We start from the raw sequence: 22,437 nt of genomic DNA, 5'->3' as shown, positions 1-22,437 counted from the left end.
CTAATTTAATATATCATTAGCATTTACTTGCAATTAAACCATGTCTTTCATAACTTAGACAGTCAAAAGCTTAGAGCATTTTTTTTATTTTAATATAAAAAAGAACTAAAATCATAAGATCTAAAAGATGTATTTTAACGCTAAACACGGTAAAAAGATCCTTTGCGTTGTCCATCGATTGTTTTAAGGTCTTATAGTTAAGCGTATGGATCGGCTTTAACAGTTTTGACTTAGTTATTTTGTTTTACGTTTTAACTTTGTTATAATTAGGATTATTTAAGTTTTGATACTCTGCTTGGGAAGAAAGTGCAATTCATTGAAGATTATAAGATTGAACAATAATGCTTAGATTAAATAAATACCAAAACTTCTCCGCACAGAAATTTTTATTTTTTTATTTTGCCAATTTCTATTACTTAAAAGCGTATGAATTACAATAATTAAGAAAAGAACAGAAAAAAAAAACTATGCATAAAAAGTAAAGCCTTCTGAGATGCAATTTAGGGCTCGGTTGTTAAGCAACTTAGGCAATCAACAAAATTTGATTTAGTCTTATTCGGTCAGTGGTAACAAATAACAAAACCTTTGTAGTGACAATATTAGTGTTTTGACAAGTTCATAAATTTTAGATCATTATTTGGAAACAGCTTCTAGCATTTTTTTAGTTTAGAATAAAAAAGAACGAAAATTATAAGATCCAAAAGATGTTTTTTAACACTAAATACGCTAAAAAGATACTGCACGTTGTCAATCGATTGTATCAAGGTCTTATAGTTGTGCGTGTAAATCGGCTTTAACAGTTTTGACTTATTTATTTCGTTTACGTTTTAACTATGTTATTATTAGGATTATTAAATTTTTAATACTCCGCTCGAAGAGAAAAAGCAATTTATCGGAGAGCATAAGATTGAACAATAATGCTTAGAATTAATAAATACCAAAACTTCTCCACAAAGAATTTTTTTTTTTTTATTTTACGAATTTTAATTACTCGAGAGTGTATGAATTACAACGTTTAAGAAAAGACAAAAAAAAAAAAAAAAAAGAAAACATTGCATAAAAAGTAAAGCTTTCTGAGATTTAATCTTGTAAACGGTTGTTGAGCAAATAAGGCAATGAGCATAATTTGATTTAGTTGTATACAGTCTGTGGTAACGAATAACTAAGCCTGTATAGTGACAATATTAGTAATTTGACAAGTTTAAATTTTTTGATCATCAATCACAAAATAGACACAATTGTATTTGATAAGATCAACAATTGCAGTGGCCACCGTTTGAACTTTAAACAGAGATTGCTGTTTGTTTAGAAAAACAGAATATAATGGAGAAATCTGAAATTTAAAAATTATATGCAATAAGATCACTAAAATGTCTTTTAAACGTTGCTATTTTGCTTCAGATATAAGATATTTGTTATCAGCATACACAAGTTAACAATTGAAAATTTTTTTCTAATCCGGACACTTTCTTACATTAATTTTACTTAAATCACTACAATTAACGTTTAAAGATAACCAAGTTATTTCATTTGGATTATAAAAAGCCATCGGTTATGTAAGTTAGTTTAGTGTTATGTTTTACAACAAAAAGAATAAAATTTATAAAATGATGTTGAATACGTTCTTTTGTGCTAGGTATCTTGACCTATAGAGTGACGATAACGTAGTTTTGGCGATTTAGTTAATTTAAAAATATGATTTAAAAATTTACGGGTTACTCGGTTAAAAAAACGCTTCTTTTGGCTACTATTTTATTGAAAATCAGAAAATATGGTTTTTCTAGTAAAATATAATATTAGAATAAAGAATTCTAAAAATAATTGTTTATATTAAATAGGTTGACTAAATAATTGTTTTTAATTTGTTTGTTCGGAATCCAGGCAAATGCAACTGCTTTTTAGCATACACTAGCAATTAAACTATGTCTTTTACACCTTAGACATTAAAAAGCTATTGCATTATTTGTAGTAAATATTTAAAATTTCCAAACTTTTAAGATCTGAAAGATGTATTTTAACGCTGAATTTGTTATAAAATTTTGGTGCGCTGTCAATTGATTGTATCACGGTCTTATTAATAAGCGCGAAAATAAGATTTACCAGTTTTTACTAACTTATTTTGTTTTTCTTTTCAACTATGTTAACATAAGGATTATTAAAGTGTTAATATTCTGCTCGGGGATATAGTGCAATCTAACAATCAGCATAAAATTAAACGATATTCTTTAGATTGAATAAATAATAAAACTTCTTAACAATAAGAATTTTTTAATTTATTTCAACAATATCTTTCACGAAAGAGCGAATAAATCACATTTTTTTAAAAAGGTCTAAACTGAAAAAAAATACATTTTTTGAAAATTGGAGACTTATGACATTTGATCTAGTGCACAGTCGATTAGCAACGAAGGCAATTAACATAATTTGATTAAGTTGTATACGGTCTTTGGTAACAAATAACTAGACCTTTATGTAAACAATATTATTGTCAAGACAAGTATTATATTTTCAAATTATTAATAATTAAAAAGACACTATTATATTTGATAAGATCGACGTTTGCTGTTGCTACTGTTTAAACATTAAGTGCTGTTTGTTCAGAAAAACCAGATATGATACAGAAGTGTAAGGATTATCGTTTATACGCAATGAGATAACTAGAATCACTTGTACATTTTGCCTAGTTGCTCCAGATAAAAAATACTTGTTATTAGCAATCACTTGCTATTAAACCAAATCCTATAAAAGTCCGATTCGAGAAATGATATACATTTTTTTTAGTAGATATTATCAGTTACTAAACCAAGAGTATTTAAGAGAAGTATTTTAATGCCATCTTTATTAAAGAGATGTGTTATATTGTAAATCAATCTTGACTTGGCTTATAGATCATGGTATGTTCCAACATTATCAGTTTCAACCAGTTATTCTCTTTTTTTTTAACCATGTAAATATGAATCTTAATTAGGTTGTGATCTTCTGCACGAAAAAAAAAGCAATTCACAACTGAAATGAGGGTGGACAGTTATTATTTTTTCAAGGTTTACTATTACAACTTTATGATTAAAAATTGTCTCATAATACTAACACTTTCTCATAATGAATGTCCTTAGATAACTACAATAAATGTTAAAAGGTAACGGAGTTATTTGATTTAAATTATTAATTAACATCAGATGTTTAACTAGCATTTGTGTTATGTTTTTAAACTAAGGTATTTATATTATAGTTATAAAATTATGTAAAATACGGTCTTTTGAGCCAGAAATGTAGACCTATAGAGTGACGATAATGTTGTTTCAGCAATTAAGTTATTTTTAAAATATCATTTTGAAGATTTCGGGTTTCTTAGATAAAAATACGCTTTTTCTAGCTACTGTTCCTTTATAAATTAGGGAATACGGTTAATCTAGTGAAACAATAAATCAGAATAGAGGGTTCTGAGGATGATTTTTTATAATTAATAGGTTGACTGATGTGTCTTCCTTAATTTGCTTATTTGAAATCCAGACTAATTTAATAACTTATAAGCATTTACTTGCAACTAAACCATGTCTCTTAAAACTTAGGCAGTCAAAAGCTTCTAGCATTTTTTAAGTTTAAAATAAAAAAGAACGAAAATTATAAGATCCATAAGATGTTTTTTAATACTAAATACGCTAAAAAGATACTGCACGTTGTCAATCGATTGTATCAAGGTCTTATAGTTGTGCGTGTAAATCGGCTTTAACAGTTTTGACTTATTTATTTCGTTTACGTTTTAACTATGTTATTATTAGCATTATTTAATTTTTAATACTCCACTCGGGGAGAAAAAGCAATTTATCGGAGAGCATAAGATTGAACAATAATGCTTAGAATTAATAAATACCAAAACTTCTCCACAAAGAAATTTTTTTTTTTTATTTTACCAATTTTCATTACTCGAGAGCATGTGAATTACAACGTTTAAGAAAAGACGAAAAAAAAAAAAAAAAAAAACATTGCATAAAAAGTAAAGCCTTCTGAGATTCAATCTTGTAAACGGTTGTTGAGCAAAGAAGGCAATGAGCATAGTTTGATTTAGTTGTATACGGTCTGTGGTAACGAATAACTAAGCCTGTATAGTGACAATATTAGTAATTTGACAAGTTCAAATTTTTAGATCATCAATCACAAAATAGACACAATTGTATTTGATAAGATTAACCATTGCAGTGGCCACCGTTTGAACTTTAAACAGAGATTGCTGTTTGTTTAGAAAAACAGAATATAATGGAGAAATCTGAAAATTAAAATTATATGCAATAAGATAACTGGAATGTCTCTTGGACGTTGCTATTTTGCTTCAGATGTAAGATACTTGTTATTAGCATACACTTGCTATTTAGCCAAGTCTTATAGAAGTCTGGCTCAAGGAATTTCATACTTTTTTTTTTCAGTTAATATCAAGAGTGACTTAACCGAAAAGATACAAAAGAAGTATTTTAACGCCAACTCTATCACAGAGATACGGAATAACGTCAATTAAGCGTGACTGCATCTTATAAATCATCGTATTTGTCAAAACCATCAGTTTTGACCCATTTTTTTGCTATTCTTTCAAAACCATGTAAAAATATTATGTTGCATCAGGTTTTGATCTACTGCACAAAAAAAGGCAATCTAGCGCTGGCACAAGTCTAGACAGTTATAATTTAGTTAAAGGAATACTACAACAACTCAACTATTGAAAAGTTTTAATAATACTGACTCTTTCTATCATTAAATGTATTTAAATTACTACGATTAACGTTAAAAAATAACGAAGTTATTTGATTTGAATTATTGAGAGCCATCGGTTATTTGAGTTGGTTTGGTTTTATGTTTTACGACAGAAAGAATAAAATTTATAAAATAATGTTAAATACGATCTTTTGTGCTCGGTATCTAGACCTACATAGTGATGATGACGTAGTTTTTCCAATTGAGTAAATTTTCAAATATTTTTTCAAAATCTACGGTTTTTTTAGATAAAAATACGCTTTTTTTGGCTACAATTTTAATAAAAATTAGGAAATACGGTTTGTCTTGTAAAATATAATATTAGAATGAAGGATTCTAAAAATGATTTTTTATATAATATAAGTTGACTAAAATATTTGTTTTTAATTTGCTTATTCGGAATACAGACAAATGCAACGTCTTTTTAGCATACACTAGCAAATAAACTATGTTCTTTAAAACGAAGACATTAAAAAACTATTGCATAATTTGTAATAAATATCAAAAATTTCTAAGCTTATAAGATCTGAAAGATGTATTTTAACGCCAAATTCAATAAAAAAATTTGGTGCGTTGTCAATTGACTGTATCAAGGTCTTATTAATAAGTGCATGAATCAGATTTACCAATTTTGACTAATTAATTTTGCTTTACTTTTCTACTATATTTTCTATCATTGATAAATTAACATCTATTATAATTTCAACTAAAAGTCATACAGCTGAGGCAATTCTAAACAGCCACTTTTGAATTCCCGGTTTTTACCATTTTTTGTCAAACGTTAAAAGAAAATGGTCAAAACTGAAAAAAAGGGTCAAAACTGGTCAGAGGTACTCTAGAATGGTTGAAATCGGTCAGTCGTGCCAAAAAGTGGCCAAAACCGGCTTCGTAGGAAAAACTGTTTTGACCACTTTGCGTCAAAACTGGAAAAATGCGTCAAATTTGTATTTGCATGCCAAAAATTCACGTCATAACCGTTCTATCTTATACATACATACATACATATATATATATATATATATATGTATATATATATATATATATATAAATTATTTCAATATATAATAATTATTGATTTTATATTATATAGTTAAATGTGTGGGGCATTCTACATAACTCCCCATTTCCCTTCCATAGCTCCCTACTGTGACCCAAAAGACCTTTCATCGTCCCCTCACTGGTTATACACCACCCCCTTACATGTTAAGAAAAAACTCGTCTTATTTCTACGTTACTTCAATCCAATGAATATTTAATTAAGCCCTCCCCCCACCACCCTCTACTGCCCCACACAATTTTTCTACTATTTGAATGCACTTCCATTGTCGGCGTAAAATTGACACAAAAGATGAATAATAAACAAGCTTGTACTATACATTCATACTAAAGATAGATTTAGTAATAATACAGAGGCATTGTCTGCCATAAGACTAATTAGTCAAAATGTTTTCTTATAATGTGAAATGTTGAGAAAAAAAATTCTTTTATTTTTTGATATCTATTTAATAATTTCAGGTCAATCAGCTTACTTAAGAGTTAATATTGTCCATATGTTTTTAGAACTAGAAAAAAATTAAGAACTTATAATAAAAAAACGTAATAACATATTTTTACAGCAATATATTTACAGCATCATTGACATATACATAACACGGAGCACAGTAAGATCTGTAAATATTGCACAAAAAAATTTTTAAGAATAGATGCATTAAAAGAGCAATACAATAGAGGTAATGGAAAAGTAAATAGAGAATCTAAATAGCATAAAAATAATCATTTATTTACCATGGTAAAGTTTAATACACTATTTTTTAACTTTTTTCAGAACATGGACTCAACTATTTTAAACAGGAGATTATATATAAATGTGTACCCATTAATACATTAAAATGTTTCTGAAAATGACAAGGAAATTAAACGGAAAATGAGACTAATAAATAATAATAGTTACTCTTAAAATATCTTAACTACTATGCTAGAATATGCTTGCCTATGAAGTGAAATAATTATGTTTTGATTACTTTAATTATAAATCTTTTTTTATTGTTTACTACAGACCAACTGAAGCTGATTTTTCAATAGTAATCATACTTAACTTATGTAAGAGAAATTAGTTGTATCTTTATTATTGCTATTATTACATATAGAATTCATGTTTTCCAATGGAAAAAACTTTTTTTATTTAAAGCCTTTTGCCTCCTACCTCAAATCTTATGTAAAGAATTACAATGCATTAAGGGGGTTAGCGCGTAAGGTGCGCAAGGGGGCAGAGTCCCACTAGTATGTAGATATATAAAACAATTCTTTTACATTAAAAAATTTAACAAAAAAAAAGATAAAATTAACCCCTGACATTAAAGTGCATTATAGCGCGATTATAGTCTAAAATTCTGGTTATCCAGAAAATTATAATCTTTGCGTACACACAAAGAGCATACTGGAATATTATTCTTATTTAACATATTTAAATTTATCGTCGTGCATTGTAAATTGAATAGTTTAACTATTGTTATACTTATGAGGGTCTCAGGATGCAGTATAAATTATAAGAAAGAATAACTTGAATAGTTGTGATAAGCAAATAAATTCCTTACAATACGTTAATACAGAAAATCGTATAGACTTAACCAATTAGAATTTCAGTCCCTTACTGTATGCTGAAAGATTAGCTCAACAATTTTTTAAACATGCTTACGTTATAGTTAAAAATAACCGTTTTCTTTGAAAATAAGTAACAACATTAAGTCCATTTCTAAGTATTGTTTTTTAATTATTGTATGGAAAAAAAAGAACAACAAAACAGTTATGGTTTATTGCAAGACATAAAAAACTAAAAATTGTTTTAAATACTGGCACAAGGTAACAGAATGTTTAATTTTAATGGTCCTACACGTCAATGATAATTCATTTTAAAATTTATGAGGTAAGCCACAAAAATTGAGTTTATTTTCATTAAATACTGTAGCAGTCCCTTATTGTTATTTTTTATTGTGAACAAATACATGACAAGATAATTGCTGTTGACCCATTTCGGATGTTAATATTTATAATATCTTTGACAAAAAATTATATTTTATTTACAAATAACTTATTTTCTAAGGATACTTTCTTCTTAAATGTATCCTACTAATATGCCTCTTTCAAACATTATTCCTACAGAAGCAGTTGTTACATTCTAAGCAAATTTTTTTTTCTCAACAATTGTGATATTTTTGTTGTCTATTTAGATGCGTTTTACTTTTTAATTTTTATCGACTCAATACACATTGTTTTATAATTCCATTACTATAATAAAAATTTTCTGATGACAAACAAAGTGTTTATGATTTTTCATTATGAGCTTACAAAGTTTACATATTAAATAATTCTTTCTATGCTGTTTTTATAAATATTTGAAAATAATACATTTCCAACCGTAACAGAAAAGAATTTTCGTTTAAGTAAAGTTATAAAACTGAAAAAGAACTCTCTTTATAAATTTTCTTGAATTTTTTAAATTTAATTAAAAAACTCCTTTTTAAAATAAGTTCAAATAACATTGGTTTAACGGCAAACTTATACTCTTGTAGTTACTCATAAGAAAATTGTAATAAGTTGAATACATCTTTCCTCACAATTTTTTTAGGAATAAAACTAAAGCTTAGGATATGTTAGAATACAGAATATTTGGATATCCATACATTGAACTGTAAATGAAGGTCATGTTTGCCATATGCAGGAAAAATCTTCATTAACAGCATGTACTTAGTGTAAACTAATACTTTACATACATCAGTACTTATATCAACAGGTGAAAGGTTATTTTACTTTTTATTTAATCAACAAAACTAAGCTTTTTCAGTGGAATGAATATGTTTATAAAATTTTTAAAAAACCAAGACATTTCAGGTTTTCTGTAAGACGAAAAAACAAAAAATGATTATGATAAGTTTTCATTTACAATAATGGTTGTTATTTTTTAATTAACAGTTTAAAGATGACTTACAATAAATTTACTTACTTCGTGACTAATAAAATTCTTAATGTAATAACGGAATACGCAAAAACATGTTTCAGCAAAAACGTGTTACCAAAAGCAATTTCTTTAAGTATCAGCACTTGCTACAATAATCAATAAGTCTCAAGATCAAAAATTCTACAACATACGTTTGTACGTGAAAAAATCTTTATTTAAACATTGAAAATTTTATGTTGCAATGTCCCAATGCAACAATAAAAATAATAGTTTTGTACAAACTAAATGTCAAAACAACTCAAAAATAGAAAGCATAGTTAATGAAAAAGTTTTCAATGACAAATAAATCACGAATAAATAATAAGAACTAAAAATCGTATTAACATATAGATCCAAAATAAAAATGATGAGATGTTAGAATTATTCTTCGTTAGGTAAATTTCAAATTTAAGTAAAATTCAGATATAAGGCTTAATTTTTTGATACACTTATATCTTTCGAATCAAACTTGCATAAAAGTTTTTAAATAGTTGAAAACAACATTTGTATATACTATTAAATTTTGCAATATCTTAATACTTTGTAATAATGAAGTTTTGATAAGAAAATTTTTTTTTTAAAATTTAATATTATTTAATGTAACTTGATTAATTTCCATGCACTTATAATTTTTAAAATTCAGGAACCTGAATTTAAATATTTGTGTTAAAAACAATTTTATTCTTATACGCATATGAAGAAATATCAGTGGCTTCTTTCAAAAATTGTATACGTTTTTTTTTTTTTACCGGGTTGCAATGACAGCTCACTGGCCTAGCCGTCGGGACCACTCACTCATCACCTGTGTGTGAAAGTGTATTGCCACATCCACTTCCAACCCTTTTACTGATATCATACCTAATTCATGGGCACAGTTGCGAGTATCTCCGGCGAGACACCTTGTCAGTTAAGCTAACACTTTCTGCACCAATGGTGCATCGGGTCGACTCACGACTGTGTAGCCTTTCCCCGGAGAGGACTTCATATTTCGGGACATTCCCTTCTCGCCAATTAAGCTGATACTCTCTGCCGAAGCATTGGATCCTGGCTAATTAGCATCCCCCCAGAAGCCCCATGTTTCAGGGACCACTCCTCGCCGGTATTGCCAGCGATCCCTGCCTGGCGCATGGGATCCGCTAATCCCTACCTATAGCCCTAATACTGTGTCACATTTACCCAGGTCTGAAGGACTTGTGAGGCAAGTTAAAAATTCTGGAATTACGCTGAAGGAAAATTTCACAGAAAAACCTGCCCCGATACAGTTGGGGTTACATAGGAACTTTTCTCGATGAAAACAGTTTTTTAAAAAATCTGCTCTCACCGGGAATTAAACCCACAACTCCCAGAACAGCGTTGTGTCAGTAACAAACACGATTACCACTGATTCAACACCACTTCTAAATGATATACTAGTTATTTTTTTATAACACTTATAATTTTTTTTTTTGATTAGGTATAAGTATACTTGTCTTTTTTTAGATGCGTACGGCTACTGGCAATGACAACCACGGTTCTATTATTTTTATGTGTAGAGTAACACAGCAGTACAGAGCCGTTACATGAACTGCTTATTAGAATGGCTAAAAATTTAAACAACCAAAACATTAAAATAAAGATAATACTTAAGAAAAAAGGGCTAAGTGCCTAAGTTTCATACTTACAAAAAATATGTAAAACAGTCTTAAAATTTAAGATTAAAACGATCATAAAAAATAATGATTTAATTTGTTCTAAATTCATGAGCAGAAATTGAATCTGTTGGCTTCCCGAGTGTCGTGGAAAAATAAAATTGATACTGTTATAGAACTAAAGGGAAGTATCCTACAAATAATAGTAAACCTAGACGAATATTAAAGTTATTTAAATAAAAATTTTAAAATACTCAATATAAGTTGTAGAAGGCAGTGAAAAAAAAGTTTTTATTTATTTCGGATTTGTTATGACAGAAAATGTGGAGAGTGGTTAGTAAAGGGGATGCATTGGGGCTCTCAGCAGTATAAGTAGGCTTATTAAAAGAACTCTATAATAAAGAAAGATATATTATACGTAAATGTATAAAATATTTTTGATACAGGTGCACACATGTTGATGTATAGTTGACGGTCGTTCTCACAGCCAAACTTTTCCTTGGCTTTGGTATTTTATTTTCAAACCTATATAATGCATACGAATCTGATACACAGCTCGTTTTTTCTATCTACACGCATGGCTTATCGGAATAAATATCCTGGTCACGAGATGACTAATCCTCATGGTTCGTTGTGTATACACACACACTATTCCTTACGTCGTTCCTTTCCCTTTGTACACTCACATGTACGTACACTACTTACTTGTATAGTATTTCTCTTTTTATCCCATTCTTCAAGAATTCACCTTCCTTCAAAAAAATTCATCGTTATTATTGCAGTCGTATAATGGCGATAAAATTTCTGCACGTTTTTTAAATAATCTATTGTAATAGTTAATTTTTCCCAGTAATAATTGTACGTCTTTTTTACATGTAGGTGTTTTCATTTCGACAATAGCTTGATATTTCTTTGAATTGATTCCAATTCTTTTTTGACTAATTTCGTATCCCAGATACGTTACTTTATCTTTGTAGAAATCACATTTTTCCGCGCGAGCTTTAAGACCGCATTTTGTTAAAATCGTTAATACTCTATCAAGAATTTCTAAGTGTTCTTTCGGCGTATCGCCGATGACTACTATATTGTCTGCTACTATCGCTATTTTAGGTATATTTTTTAGTGCTTCTTCCATAAATTTTTAAAAAATACCTGGGGCTGAGCTAATGCCAAAAACTAAATATTTATAACGGTACAGGCCTTTATGTGTGTTAATTGTTAACAATTTTTGCGATTCTTCGTCGACCGGTACCTGCAAATATGCGTCTGCACAATCAATTTTCGTATATTTAGCCCCACCTTGTTATTTAGCAATGTCATGATCAAAGTTAGGTGCTGGATATCGCATAGTTACTAGTTGGGGATTTACGGTTACTTTAAAGTCCGCGCACATTCGTAATTTGCCATTTGGTTTCAAAATGGGTTCGATAGGCGTAGCCCACTCGCTATTATCCACCGGAACTAATTTCCTAAGTCCAACTAATCTATCTATTTCATTTTCTACATCCTTTTTCAATGCTAAGGGGAAGTGCGCGGAAGCATATATATTGGCTTACTACCTTCTTTTAATTCGAGTTTAGCCTTACCTTTCGTAAATGAACCGTGCCCGGGTGAGAAAAATGCTTTATGTTTACGTAAAATTGCCTTTAATTTTTCCGTAATACTTGCTTCTGTTTCCATTGAATTTATTTTTAAATTTTTGTATAACGGCCACATTCCCAAAGCTTTTAACCATGGGCGACCTATGATAGCTGGGCCTTTTGATTTAGTAACGTAAACATCAGTCCAAATTGTATTGCCGTTTGCTTCTACTTAAACGCGCTTTAGCATACCTACGGGTTCGTACAGAGACTCATCGTGATTCATCAAAGTGATATCAGCTTTAAACATTTCAATATTAGCAAAATATTTATCTTTAAGATCTAACGTGATAATTGACATTGCCACTCCCGAATCAATTTCCATCGAAATGACTTTATCCATAATCCTAACTTGTAAATATTGTGGCTCATCACGGGTTTTACCGGGAATATAAAGGTTCGAATAATGAAACATTCGCGACTCTGCTGGAGTATGTAATTTTAAGTAATGTGCATCGCGATTTTTGGAAGAAAACATTTTACGTATCTCTGAGTTGACGTTGCTATCACTATCGCTCTTTTTCTCATTCGCACTGAGAAAACCTACACGCGTGCTTTTGCGATCGTTTGATTTGTGTGGTCTTTGCTCGAAGCATACGCGGCTCAGATGACCCGTTCGTTTACAAATATTACATGTAGCCTTTCTATAATGACATTCTCGCGCATAATGACCTGGCTTACCACAACAATAGCAATCCATCGTATACCCTGGATGTGTAGCTGGTTTCGACGCAGGCCTCTGCATTGCTCCTGATGATGTTTGTCCGCTCTGATGTTGATATTGCTGTCCTTGTTCTCTACTCCCGCCTCGATACTGTCTGTTATCTCTGCCTCGCCCACGTCCGCCTCTGTTACCACGGGAATTTTTTGACGCCATATTTAACTTGTGAAATTCATCATTAAATTTCTTGCTGCTGGCTTCTTGCAATTTTTCGGCTCCTTTGTTTGCTGCTTCTGTGGCTAATGCTTTTTTTAGAGCTACTTCTAGTGTTGGTTCATATATTTTTAGCAGCTCGGCTACCACACTTTTATTCTTCAAACCACTTATTAATTGATCTAATACTTGATCTTCCAAATTATAGAATTTGCAATCGTTAGCTAAATCTTTTAACTCAGCCACGTAATCACTTATACTTTCGTTATCTTTTTGCACTCGTTGGCGGAAATTGGAGCGGTATATCAGATGAGATGCTTGCGGCTTTGAACGTTTCTTTACCAGTTTAATAATTTCGTCGTAACTTTTAGCACCTGGCTTATGTGGCTTACATACTTTGGCAATGACGTCATATATTTCTACTCCAACTTTACTTATCCTATCTACGTACTGCTCCCAATCGTCTTTTTTGATATCAAAATCCAAGTTGCCGGTTACTTCCATTTTCTTTATTACACTTATCGCACCGTTTTCACTTTGTACCTCACTTGTATTTGTTCCGGTTATATTTTCATTACCTTGAGTCATTTTTAATCCTTCTATTGTAGCGGTATTATTTTGATCTAATTTATTTTTAACGAATTCGCGTAATAATGCTCGTAACTCGTCTACTTTATCTGATGACGATTCGATATCGTTTTCTATGCAGAGTGCAACAAGTTGGTCTTTATTTAAACTTTGTATCCACGTCATTCCTTTTACTTGAATTTCTTGACTTATTTGCCCAAAAAATCGATTGCGACGTTTGAAATTACGTGGCGCTTTTCATGCGTATACCCGTGTACTTTAAGAAAAAAATTACCGTATACTTAAATTTTGGTTGAGCAATTTTAATTATTTACTGCTTTTTACTGCTTTACTTGTTTAGTGCACGTGTTTTTGTTCCTATATCCTCGTCGCCATTGTATTATATGTGAGGCAGGGTTCAGTAAATGACGTGAACACTCAAGGAGCTGTGAGGATAGACTGCCTTTATTTCAGGCGCTGTAATACACATACATAGATATATATATATATATATATATATACATATAGAAAAGCGTTCAAAACGAGGCTAACATATACGCAGGATCACATACACTACATCTTTTTATCTAGCTTACGCCTGTTCATTGATTTACATTCCACTCCTTATGACTTTCCGTACTTTCTTCTACTTTATTTTACTCAAAATCTATCACTCTAACTGGTTTTCTGTATTCCTCTTCTCTTTTGACTTTGCTCTCGCTGCTGATTGATACTACATTAAACTTCTACTGGTTAACTGCAACCTTTTATCTGTGCACGCTTGTGTCTCTCTGCAGATCCTGTCAATTTTTTCTACTGTCAAAACCTTTATCATACCTAAAACCTGGTAAGAAGTATTAGGTTTCTACTGAATCCTTATACGATGGCTTGAATTTGTCACTTCTTATTTTTTTGAGTCATACCGTGATACTTGTAGCTATTCATCTACCCTTCTCCTTATTATCTACACATATGCAGTCCAACCATACTTTACAAACATACTATTGTTAAGTAGTGACGTGAAAACCTTAACTACCACGCCACAAATCTGCCATGTTGGAAGCATAGCTACACAGTATTTTTTAATTTACTACGCTCATCTAATGCATGTTTGTCATCTAGTTATCGAAAGCATCTCATAAGAACGAGCTTTTTTTTATTCTGACAGGAAATAAATTTTTTTTAAACCTGCCCATATGCTCTATTCAATTTAGTTGTTCTTTTTTGTATTAATTTTGTTTCTCAATAATGCTTTCGAAAGATTTTTATGTTTGCTCTTTCTAAACGACGATATCCATATCCCGTACTTCGAGCGTCCCCTTCCGTAAATTTTTGATCATCTTATCTTAACTATCTACTGACTTTTTTATTTTATACACACACCATATTTCATGTGTTCTTAGTTCCATGGACAACAAGCAAAGAGAAGAAGAAAGGATGTCTGACACTGACGACTAGAAAATGCTTGCAAAGCGTAGTAAGCGATACTCTCTACCACAGATACCATTTTTTAGTATTAGGACTATATACATGAAAAAAGTTTGATATTTATTTAAATGAACTGCACTGTTTGTCAAATATAAGAAAACGCAGCATCAAGAAAGAGAATCTATTTCTCTCACAGTGCAGCTAAACACACATAAACACGTATACACTTATACAAGGGTCGTTCCAATATTTTTTTTAAAAAGTGTGTGCTGGACTAGTTTTAAGTATATTAAATTAATAAAGTGTATCCTTAGGCAAGCAAACATCAGTAATTATGAATCTAACTGATTTTTCGTATCATTTACTAACAAAATCGGCCCGTACTAAAACAAGTATTAGAGATAAGTGACCCACCTTTTTCTCTGCAAAGTGAATAAAAAACAAATATTAGAATATTAAGCATTGTTAATCAGTAAACTTACTGTTTATAAGTACTATTTGTTTTAAAAAATATTTTCTTGGGTCAGAAAAAATTGAGTTGATAGAATATTTTCTGGGGCAAGCAAGGATAGCCAATAAGCCTTGCAAACAATTTTGAGTATAATCTGTTAAAAAATGTGCACTTAGACAATTAAGGATAAACAATTAGCGATTTAGCTGTATATTTACAAATAAAATAAGTAATCTACACATTATCTGAAACAGCAAGCATCGGTGATTAGCAATGTAACTGTAAGTAATATTTGTCATTACACTATGCTGTTAGGCAAATGATCGCCAGCGGTTACCAATTCATATGTTTTCATGTACAGTTAGCTAAAAAATATTCTTTGAAGTAAGAAAACATTGGAAATTAGGAGTTCAAAAAGTTTTTAGTATACACAATTAGCAAAATATACTTTTCAAAAAGCAAGCATTAGGGATAAGCAACCTCACCGTATTTTGGTAGAAATTATTGTTCAAATATGCCCTCATGCCAGCAAGAATCAGTGTTTAGCAGCCAAGCTGTGTCTGGTTTTCTTTGACAATAAAATGTGCCTGAGGGTTAGCAAGAATTAACAATTAGTAATTCGGTAGTTTTTTAGTAGAGTACTTTTAAGAACTATAGAATCTAGTTAGCAAACATCGGTAGTTAGCAACTCAACTGTTTTTTAGTACCGTGAGATAGCAAAATGTATCCTTAAAAACATTAGTATTGGCAATCAATAACCTAACCATCTTTAAGTACTTTTTTTATAAAATGAGCCTTTAGAATAGCAGGCATCTGAAATAAGTAACCTACACGTCTTTCAGTATAGTAAGTTTCCAAAACGTACCCTAGGTGATGAAGTATTGGTGATTAAATTAAATAGTAGCCACTCAAATATTTTTATGTATTATTTATCAATAGATCGTGTCCTAGCAACGTGAATTTTATTTTATAATGTTACTTAACAGGATTTATTATCAAGCCAGAAAAAATGGGTAATTAACAACTTATTTGTAATTCAGTGTTCTAGATAAATTAAAGATAATCTCAGAGAAGTAGTAATTTTTTTTTGGTATAGTTTTCTTTTAAAATTTATTCTTAGGTCATCAAGCATAGCTGGTTATCTACCTAAATATTTTTTTTTATTATTTCTTAAGAAAATATGCCTACAGGCAAGTAAGCATTAACGATCAGCTTTATTAACTGCATATAAACATTTAAAAATAACGTAATTCATATTCACAGATAAGCAAGCATTGGCTTTTAGCAACTCAGCTGTGTTTAAACATTATTTGTCAAAAGTATCTTTCTAAACGTAAATAATTTTTGTTTATACGTAACTGTTTTTTTTTTTTAAAACATAAGTGCTAACGAAAAACAAGAATTAATGAGCAAACTTAAGCAACAAGCAACCCAACAGTTGTTTCGTAAAGTAAGTTAACAAAATGTATGTTTGGGTAAGCAAGCATTAGTGATTAGAAATTTAACTGTTTCTTAATTGTTCAACTTCAACAGATATATACTTGCACGAACAAGCACAATTTTTATTCAGGTAACTGCTTATGAATATTATCCATTATCACAGATTTTTTCAAAAACTGTTTTTATCCAGAAAAGTTCCTATGTAACCCCAACTGTATCGGGGCAAATTTTTCTGTAAAATTTTCCTTCAGAGTAATTCTAGAATTTTTAACTTGCCTCACAAGTCCTTCAGACCTGGGTAAATATAACACAGTATTCGGGCTATAGGTAGGGATTAACGGATCCCATGCGCCAGGCAGGGATCGCCGGCATTACTGGCAAAGAGTGGTCCCTGAAACATGGGGCTTCTGGGGGGATGCTAATTAGCCTGGATCTAATGCTTCGGCAGAGAGTATCAGCTTAATCGGCGAGAAGGGGATGTCCCGAAATATTAAGTCCTCTCCGGGGAAAGGCTACACAGTTGTGAGTCGACCCGATGCACCATTGGTGCAGAAAGTGTCAGCTTAACTGGCAAGTTGTCTCACCAGAGATACTCACACTGCGCCCATGGATTCAGGTAGGATATTAGTAAAAAAGGTTGGAAATGGGTGTATCAATACACCCCCATACATAGGTGGTAAGTGGAAGGCCCTGGCGACTAGGCCAGTAGGCTGTCATGGTAACCCTGTAGAAGAAGAAAAGAAAAAATTATTAATTGTCATAATGTATCATTCAGCAAGCAAGCATTAGTGCTTAGAGACCGAAACATTATTCGGATTAATTATAATACAAGACTTCTAGTAGGATTTATGTACAGTAAGTTTAAGAGATTAATCTTATATAACTCTGATAAATCTTACCACCTGCAAATTCTGAAGACTGCTAGTTCTCTATCTGAACGTTAGCACAGACAAGTTTGCTCATTTTAGACTCTTAGAAGACGTCCACAGTTTCTTACTGATTGATTTTCTCCGATTTTAATAATTTTTTAAAGGCTTTACTATACAGTAGTTATATTTCAAGTAAAACTGCTTTAAGTTATTTAAATATTTTATTTTTTGTATGCCTCAAACTAACTTTCTGTATGTCAGATTAGAAAGTTGTTCTTTTAGAATATCGTTATTTTTGTTATTAGTACTAGCCTTACTACTATTATTGTAACTACAAGTATTGTCACTTTGTGAGCATAAGTACCGTATCTATGTGTATAAGTCTTGTAACTGTACTTTTAATTTTTCTGTATCTTGTTGTCTATTAATATTATTATTGGAATAATGCATATTTAATATTTCGGAAGAAGGCACTTTTTGTAATTTTGTTCTGTGTCTAAAATTTTTTTATTTTATCCAAATAAAGGTTGTGTGTAAATTCAATGCTATGTTGTGATAGTACAAGCACATTTTTTTTTCTCCATGTCTCTCTTATATTCTGCCATTCCTAATTTTATACCTCTCGATGTTTGACCGACATAACAGCAGTTGCAATTCGCACATGGTATGTGGCAAATGACATTATTTTTATCGAGTGGCTTGGTTACATTTTTTTCTAAGTGAAAAGATCGAATTTAACTTATTAGTTTAACTGTTTACAAGACTAATGTTATGCTTTTTACAAAAATATTAAATAGGACCGTCCAAGTAGGGAATTGACGGTAATGATAAGATTAGCTTATAATTATTATTTTTTTTATTGCAGTTGTCAATGATGTTTATGTTTTTTTTAAGGTATTCTAATATAAAGAGTTACTTAAGTTTATTTTTGTACTACCAAAACGTTTTTTTCTCTCAGCCTTGTGGTAAGATAAATGCTTTTTAAGTTTGAAATTTAAATACAAGGAGTTAGTGTGCAAAGTGCAAAAGGACGTAAAGCTTTACTATTAGAAGTATTTATTTTAATGTTATATTTGTATGAATACTGTTATAAAACGTCAAAGGGTAGGTAAAGAGATGGCACCAGAAAATCTTTGGTAACTGTAGAGAAAGGTTAAGTAAAAGAACCGTAAGTCAGGATAGCATAGTTATGGTAAGAATTTTTATTACAATGTACTCCCTAATTAGTAAAAAAGGGAAATAGCTAAATATGAATAATCTTTCCACTTCCGATGAAAAATGTTATGAAACTTAAGAGAATTGCAAAATTGATATTATTTAAATTTTCTCTACTTCTTTGATTCACTTATTTTAATAAAAAGAAAAACGCTTTGCTTTAAAAACTGTAAAGTAATGTATAAGAGATTCTTTAGTGAATTAAAACGTTTTTCTAATAGCGAAAGTAGTATTCCCTACATTAAAGGTGGCAGAAAAAAGTAATGCACATATTACGCTCTTTCATTAAATGCGTTTTTATATACTTCTTCTATCAAAACAAACGCTTCTTTTAACTAATACACAAAATTCAAAGAACTTGGTAGAAATATTGTATATTATTTATGTTTCATTTAATTGACTGCAATACGAAGTTAACACAAAGTTATTTTACGAAAAACAAGTAATAAGTAAAAAATTGTAATCAGATTGTGCCAAATTGTTGTTACGATTAATAAAAATTTGCATCAAGTACAATATCCAAACATTTTTATAAGAAGCAATACAAAATACTTAACTCATTGTTGATTTCAATGGCAGTCAATTGAATTATTTAGCAAGAAAGAGCTATAAATAATATTTTTATACAAGCTTAAATTAGAGACTAAAAATTATAAGTGCGCTAAAACGTATGCTTATTTCCTTAATTCAAACACACTGCTTAACGACTGACTTTATTATGATTTCTCTGCCACCAAAACTTTATCATACAACAAAACTATACGAAGTAATAAGAAATATTATTTTGGCATCATAGAGCATCTATTGGATATCGATCTAATACATAGCATTACCAAGGTACTGTTAGTTTCATTACTTAATAAATTTTATTGTTTTTGAAGTTGTTTATACATTACTTTTTTAGGTACGTTTTGCTCTAAAGTAATTAAAGGACTTTTAAACTGTGACCTTGAGAAAATATGTCACTACAGTAAATTATTCCTACTATTTTCTCTCCTTCACACCTTTTAACACATATGCAGAGATAATAGAAATTTTGATCCTTTAAATATTTACACTAATAAAAAAAAAAAAAATCATGAAAAACGAATCAGCGACCTCTTGCATTCTATCTAATCTGATTTGGAATCTTTTTTTAATAAAAATACTTTTTTACTGCTTATTGGCTTATTTTCTTTTAATCCTTGACGTATTATATGCATTAAGAAATCATTTCTTTTTTTTTTTTTTTAATTCTTGAAAAATTTTTTCAGTAATGGCTTTTATTAATATCAATAAATACCTTGCTGATTTTCTTTAATTTATTATTTTTAGGTTAATAATTGTTCATTTAGTTTTTAAAAAATTTTTGTTCAACATTTATTTAACAAAAGTGTTGTATTATTTTTTTTTCTTATTGTTTACGAGGCTCTATTCATTGGTTGTTTTATTTTTATCATGCCTTATCCTACTAAAATTTTTTCATTTGTAAGTTAGGATACACTTCAGAATATGTTTTATTCACTGTCATATTATACCACCCTATTGCTTGTGTATCCCGTAGAGTTACATAAAATTTATACTACTAAAATATTCTTTTACTTTTGTTAGGAACAGGATTATTTAGGATCCCTTAAGAAAATTTTCCATACGTGCTGTTATATCAACTGAATTAATCCTTTGCATCATATGTTTGAAGATTTCTTTAAACTAAGAAGGTATCTCTAATCGATTATTGTTTTGGTAGAAAATAGTTTAGTTTCCTAAAATTCATAGATATCTGCTCTGACAAAAGTTAATAGAAAATTGGTATGTAAGAATCTTAGACCTTACTGTTATTTATCAATGGGTAAGTAATAATGCGAGTTATTTAATTATCGATATTTTCCATCCAATACGATATTGCCAAGGCAACCCAACTTTTTTAGTTAAAACTACCGTTTGTAGAAAATTGTCATATGCAGCAATTGAAAAAAAGTGCCACCTCGACCAGGACTTGAACCTGGAATTTTTTTCTTAACAGAAAAGTGCATTACCGATTTCTCATTGAGGTCTTGGCGACTTCTCTTCTCAATTGCTACATTTTATACTTTTCCGGCGATTAATAAGTCCAACTCCTTGCTCATATGGTACTTAAGAATATTAAAATTTACTTAATTGGTAACGTACTTTCTCGGTAAGGAAAGAGTTTCACATGCAAGTCATGGTCGAGGTGGCACTTTTTTCAATTGCTGCGAATGACAATTTTCTACAAACGGTAGTTTTAACAGAAAAAGTAGAGTTGCCTTGGGTAATATGGTATTGGATGGAAAATGTCGATAAATTCAATCACTTGTATTAATACTTACCCATCAATAAATTAGAGTAAATTCTTATATTCTTTCATACCACGTCAGCAAGGCGTTGGACTGAAAAATCGCTGAGAAGAGGAGTCGCCGAGACCTCGATGACGAAATTGGTAATGAACTTTCTCGGTAAGAAAAGAATTCCAGGTTCAAGTCGGCAGTATCGTATTAGATAGGAAATCTTGATAAATTTAATTACTCTCACTAATAGAAAATTATTATTACCTTAAAAAGTGCAACGTTATTACTTCATAAAAAAAACCAGTTAAGCTTTCGTTTAATTAAGCATAACTACTTTCTTACCATTGACTTACACTAGTTTATGAGTTGATGATACCAGCCACTGTATTGACATGTTTGATTCCTAGTTGATAGTAATAATACAACCAAGAATATCAAACATATCTTACAGTACAATGGAGACTTCAGATTTTTTTGTGAAAACAGAAGATTATAAGCAATTTTTTAAATAAAATAAAAATATTAGTTTTAATACCCTTGCAAGTTGACGAGGACGAAGACCAGCTAGTTTTTTGGCAGCTGCATCAATACTTGCTGCAGCCCCTAAAAGCTCATTTTCTGCAATTACTGTAGGATCCTTTGATCCCATCTGGTTATTAACCTTTATTGTCTCAGCAAATGCAACAAGCTCTGTAACACTATTTGCAATTTTACGAGAGATTGGAAGCAATAAATCTTTACAGTCGTTAGATTTTGATGTGATTTGAAGTACGATTTGAAGGAGCTCTCTGTAGCTCATTGCTACGTCATGACCAGTTTGAAGTATACGCTTTTTCGTGTCTACATTTTCCACATACTCCATGCTAACCACTCTGCAGATTGTTAGCATATCACTTATTGATTTACGTCCCATATTTGCAGCTACTATTATGTCATCTTGTTTACAGCTATTACCTGCAGATACAGCTTTTGCTGTTGATATGCTTATACTTTTAGTGCATCTTTCTAGATCCTCAGGTAATATGTTACCTTTTGAGTATTCTGAAATGCTTAAGTTTCTTATTTCTTGAACTATTGCCTCAATTGTCGATTCCAATGCACGTGTACCACGGGTATGTTCATCTTCAACAGCCTTTACAGTCTTTAGCAATGATGTTACATTGGTTACCATCACCTAGACAACAATTTTTTTATAAATTTAAATATATTCATTAGTTATAAATTGTAAAATACGATTCAAAAATTTTAAATTTATTTAAAAAAAGGTCAAACTTCCTGCTTTTCCATAATTTTTACTAGCGCA

At 30.4% G+C, this 22,437-nt stretch overlaps 1 protein-coding gene across 1 annotated transcript in view; it reads right to left on the bottom strand.

Moving 5' to 3' along the window:
• Window positions 1–22,437, bottom strand: part of LOC106637206 (Talin_middle and talin-RS domain-containing protein rhea) — a 912,483-nt gene that overhangs the window by 37,877 nt on the left and 852,169 nt on the right. The window contains exon 15 of the mRNA XM_089595075.1: window positions 21,670–22,308. Coding sequence (XP_089451201.1) covers window positions 21,670–22,308 — 639 coding nt within the window. The remainder of the gene's footprint in view (window positions 1–21,669; window positions 22,309–22,437) is intronic.

Source organism: Copidosoma floridanum, unplaced genomic scaffold (assembly GCF_036245765.1).
Source record: "Copidosoma floridanum isolate Cflo_tuat_1 unplaced genomic scaffold, Cflo_Japanese_pri ptg000024l, whole genome shotgun sequence".
NCBI classification, from domain to species: domain Eukaryota; kingdom Metazoa; phylum Arthropoda; class Insecta; order Hymenoptera; family Encyrtidae; genus Copidosoma; species Copidosoma floridanum.
The sequence above is the reverse complement of the archived record's forward strand: the minus strand, read 5'-3'. Positions and strand labels throughout refer to the sequence as shown.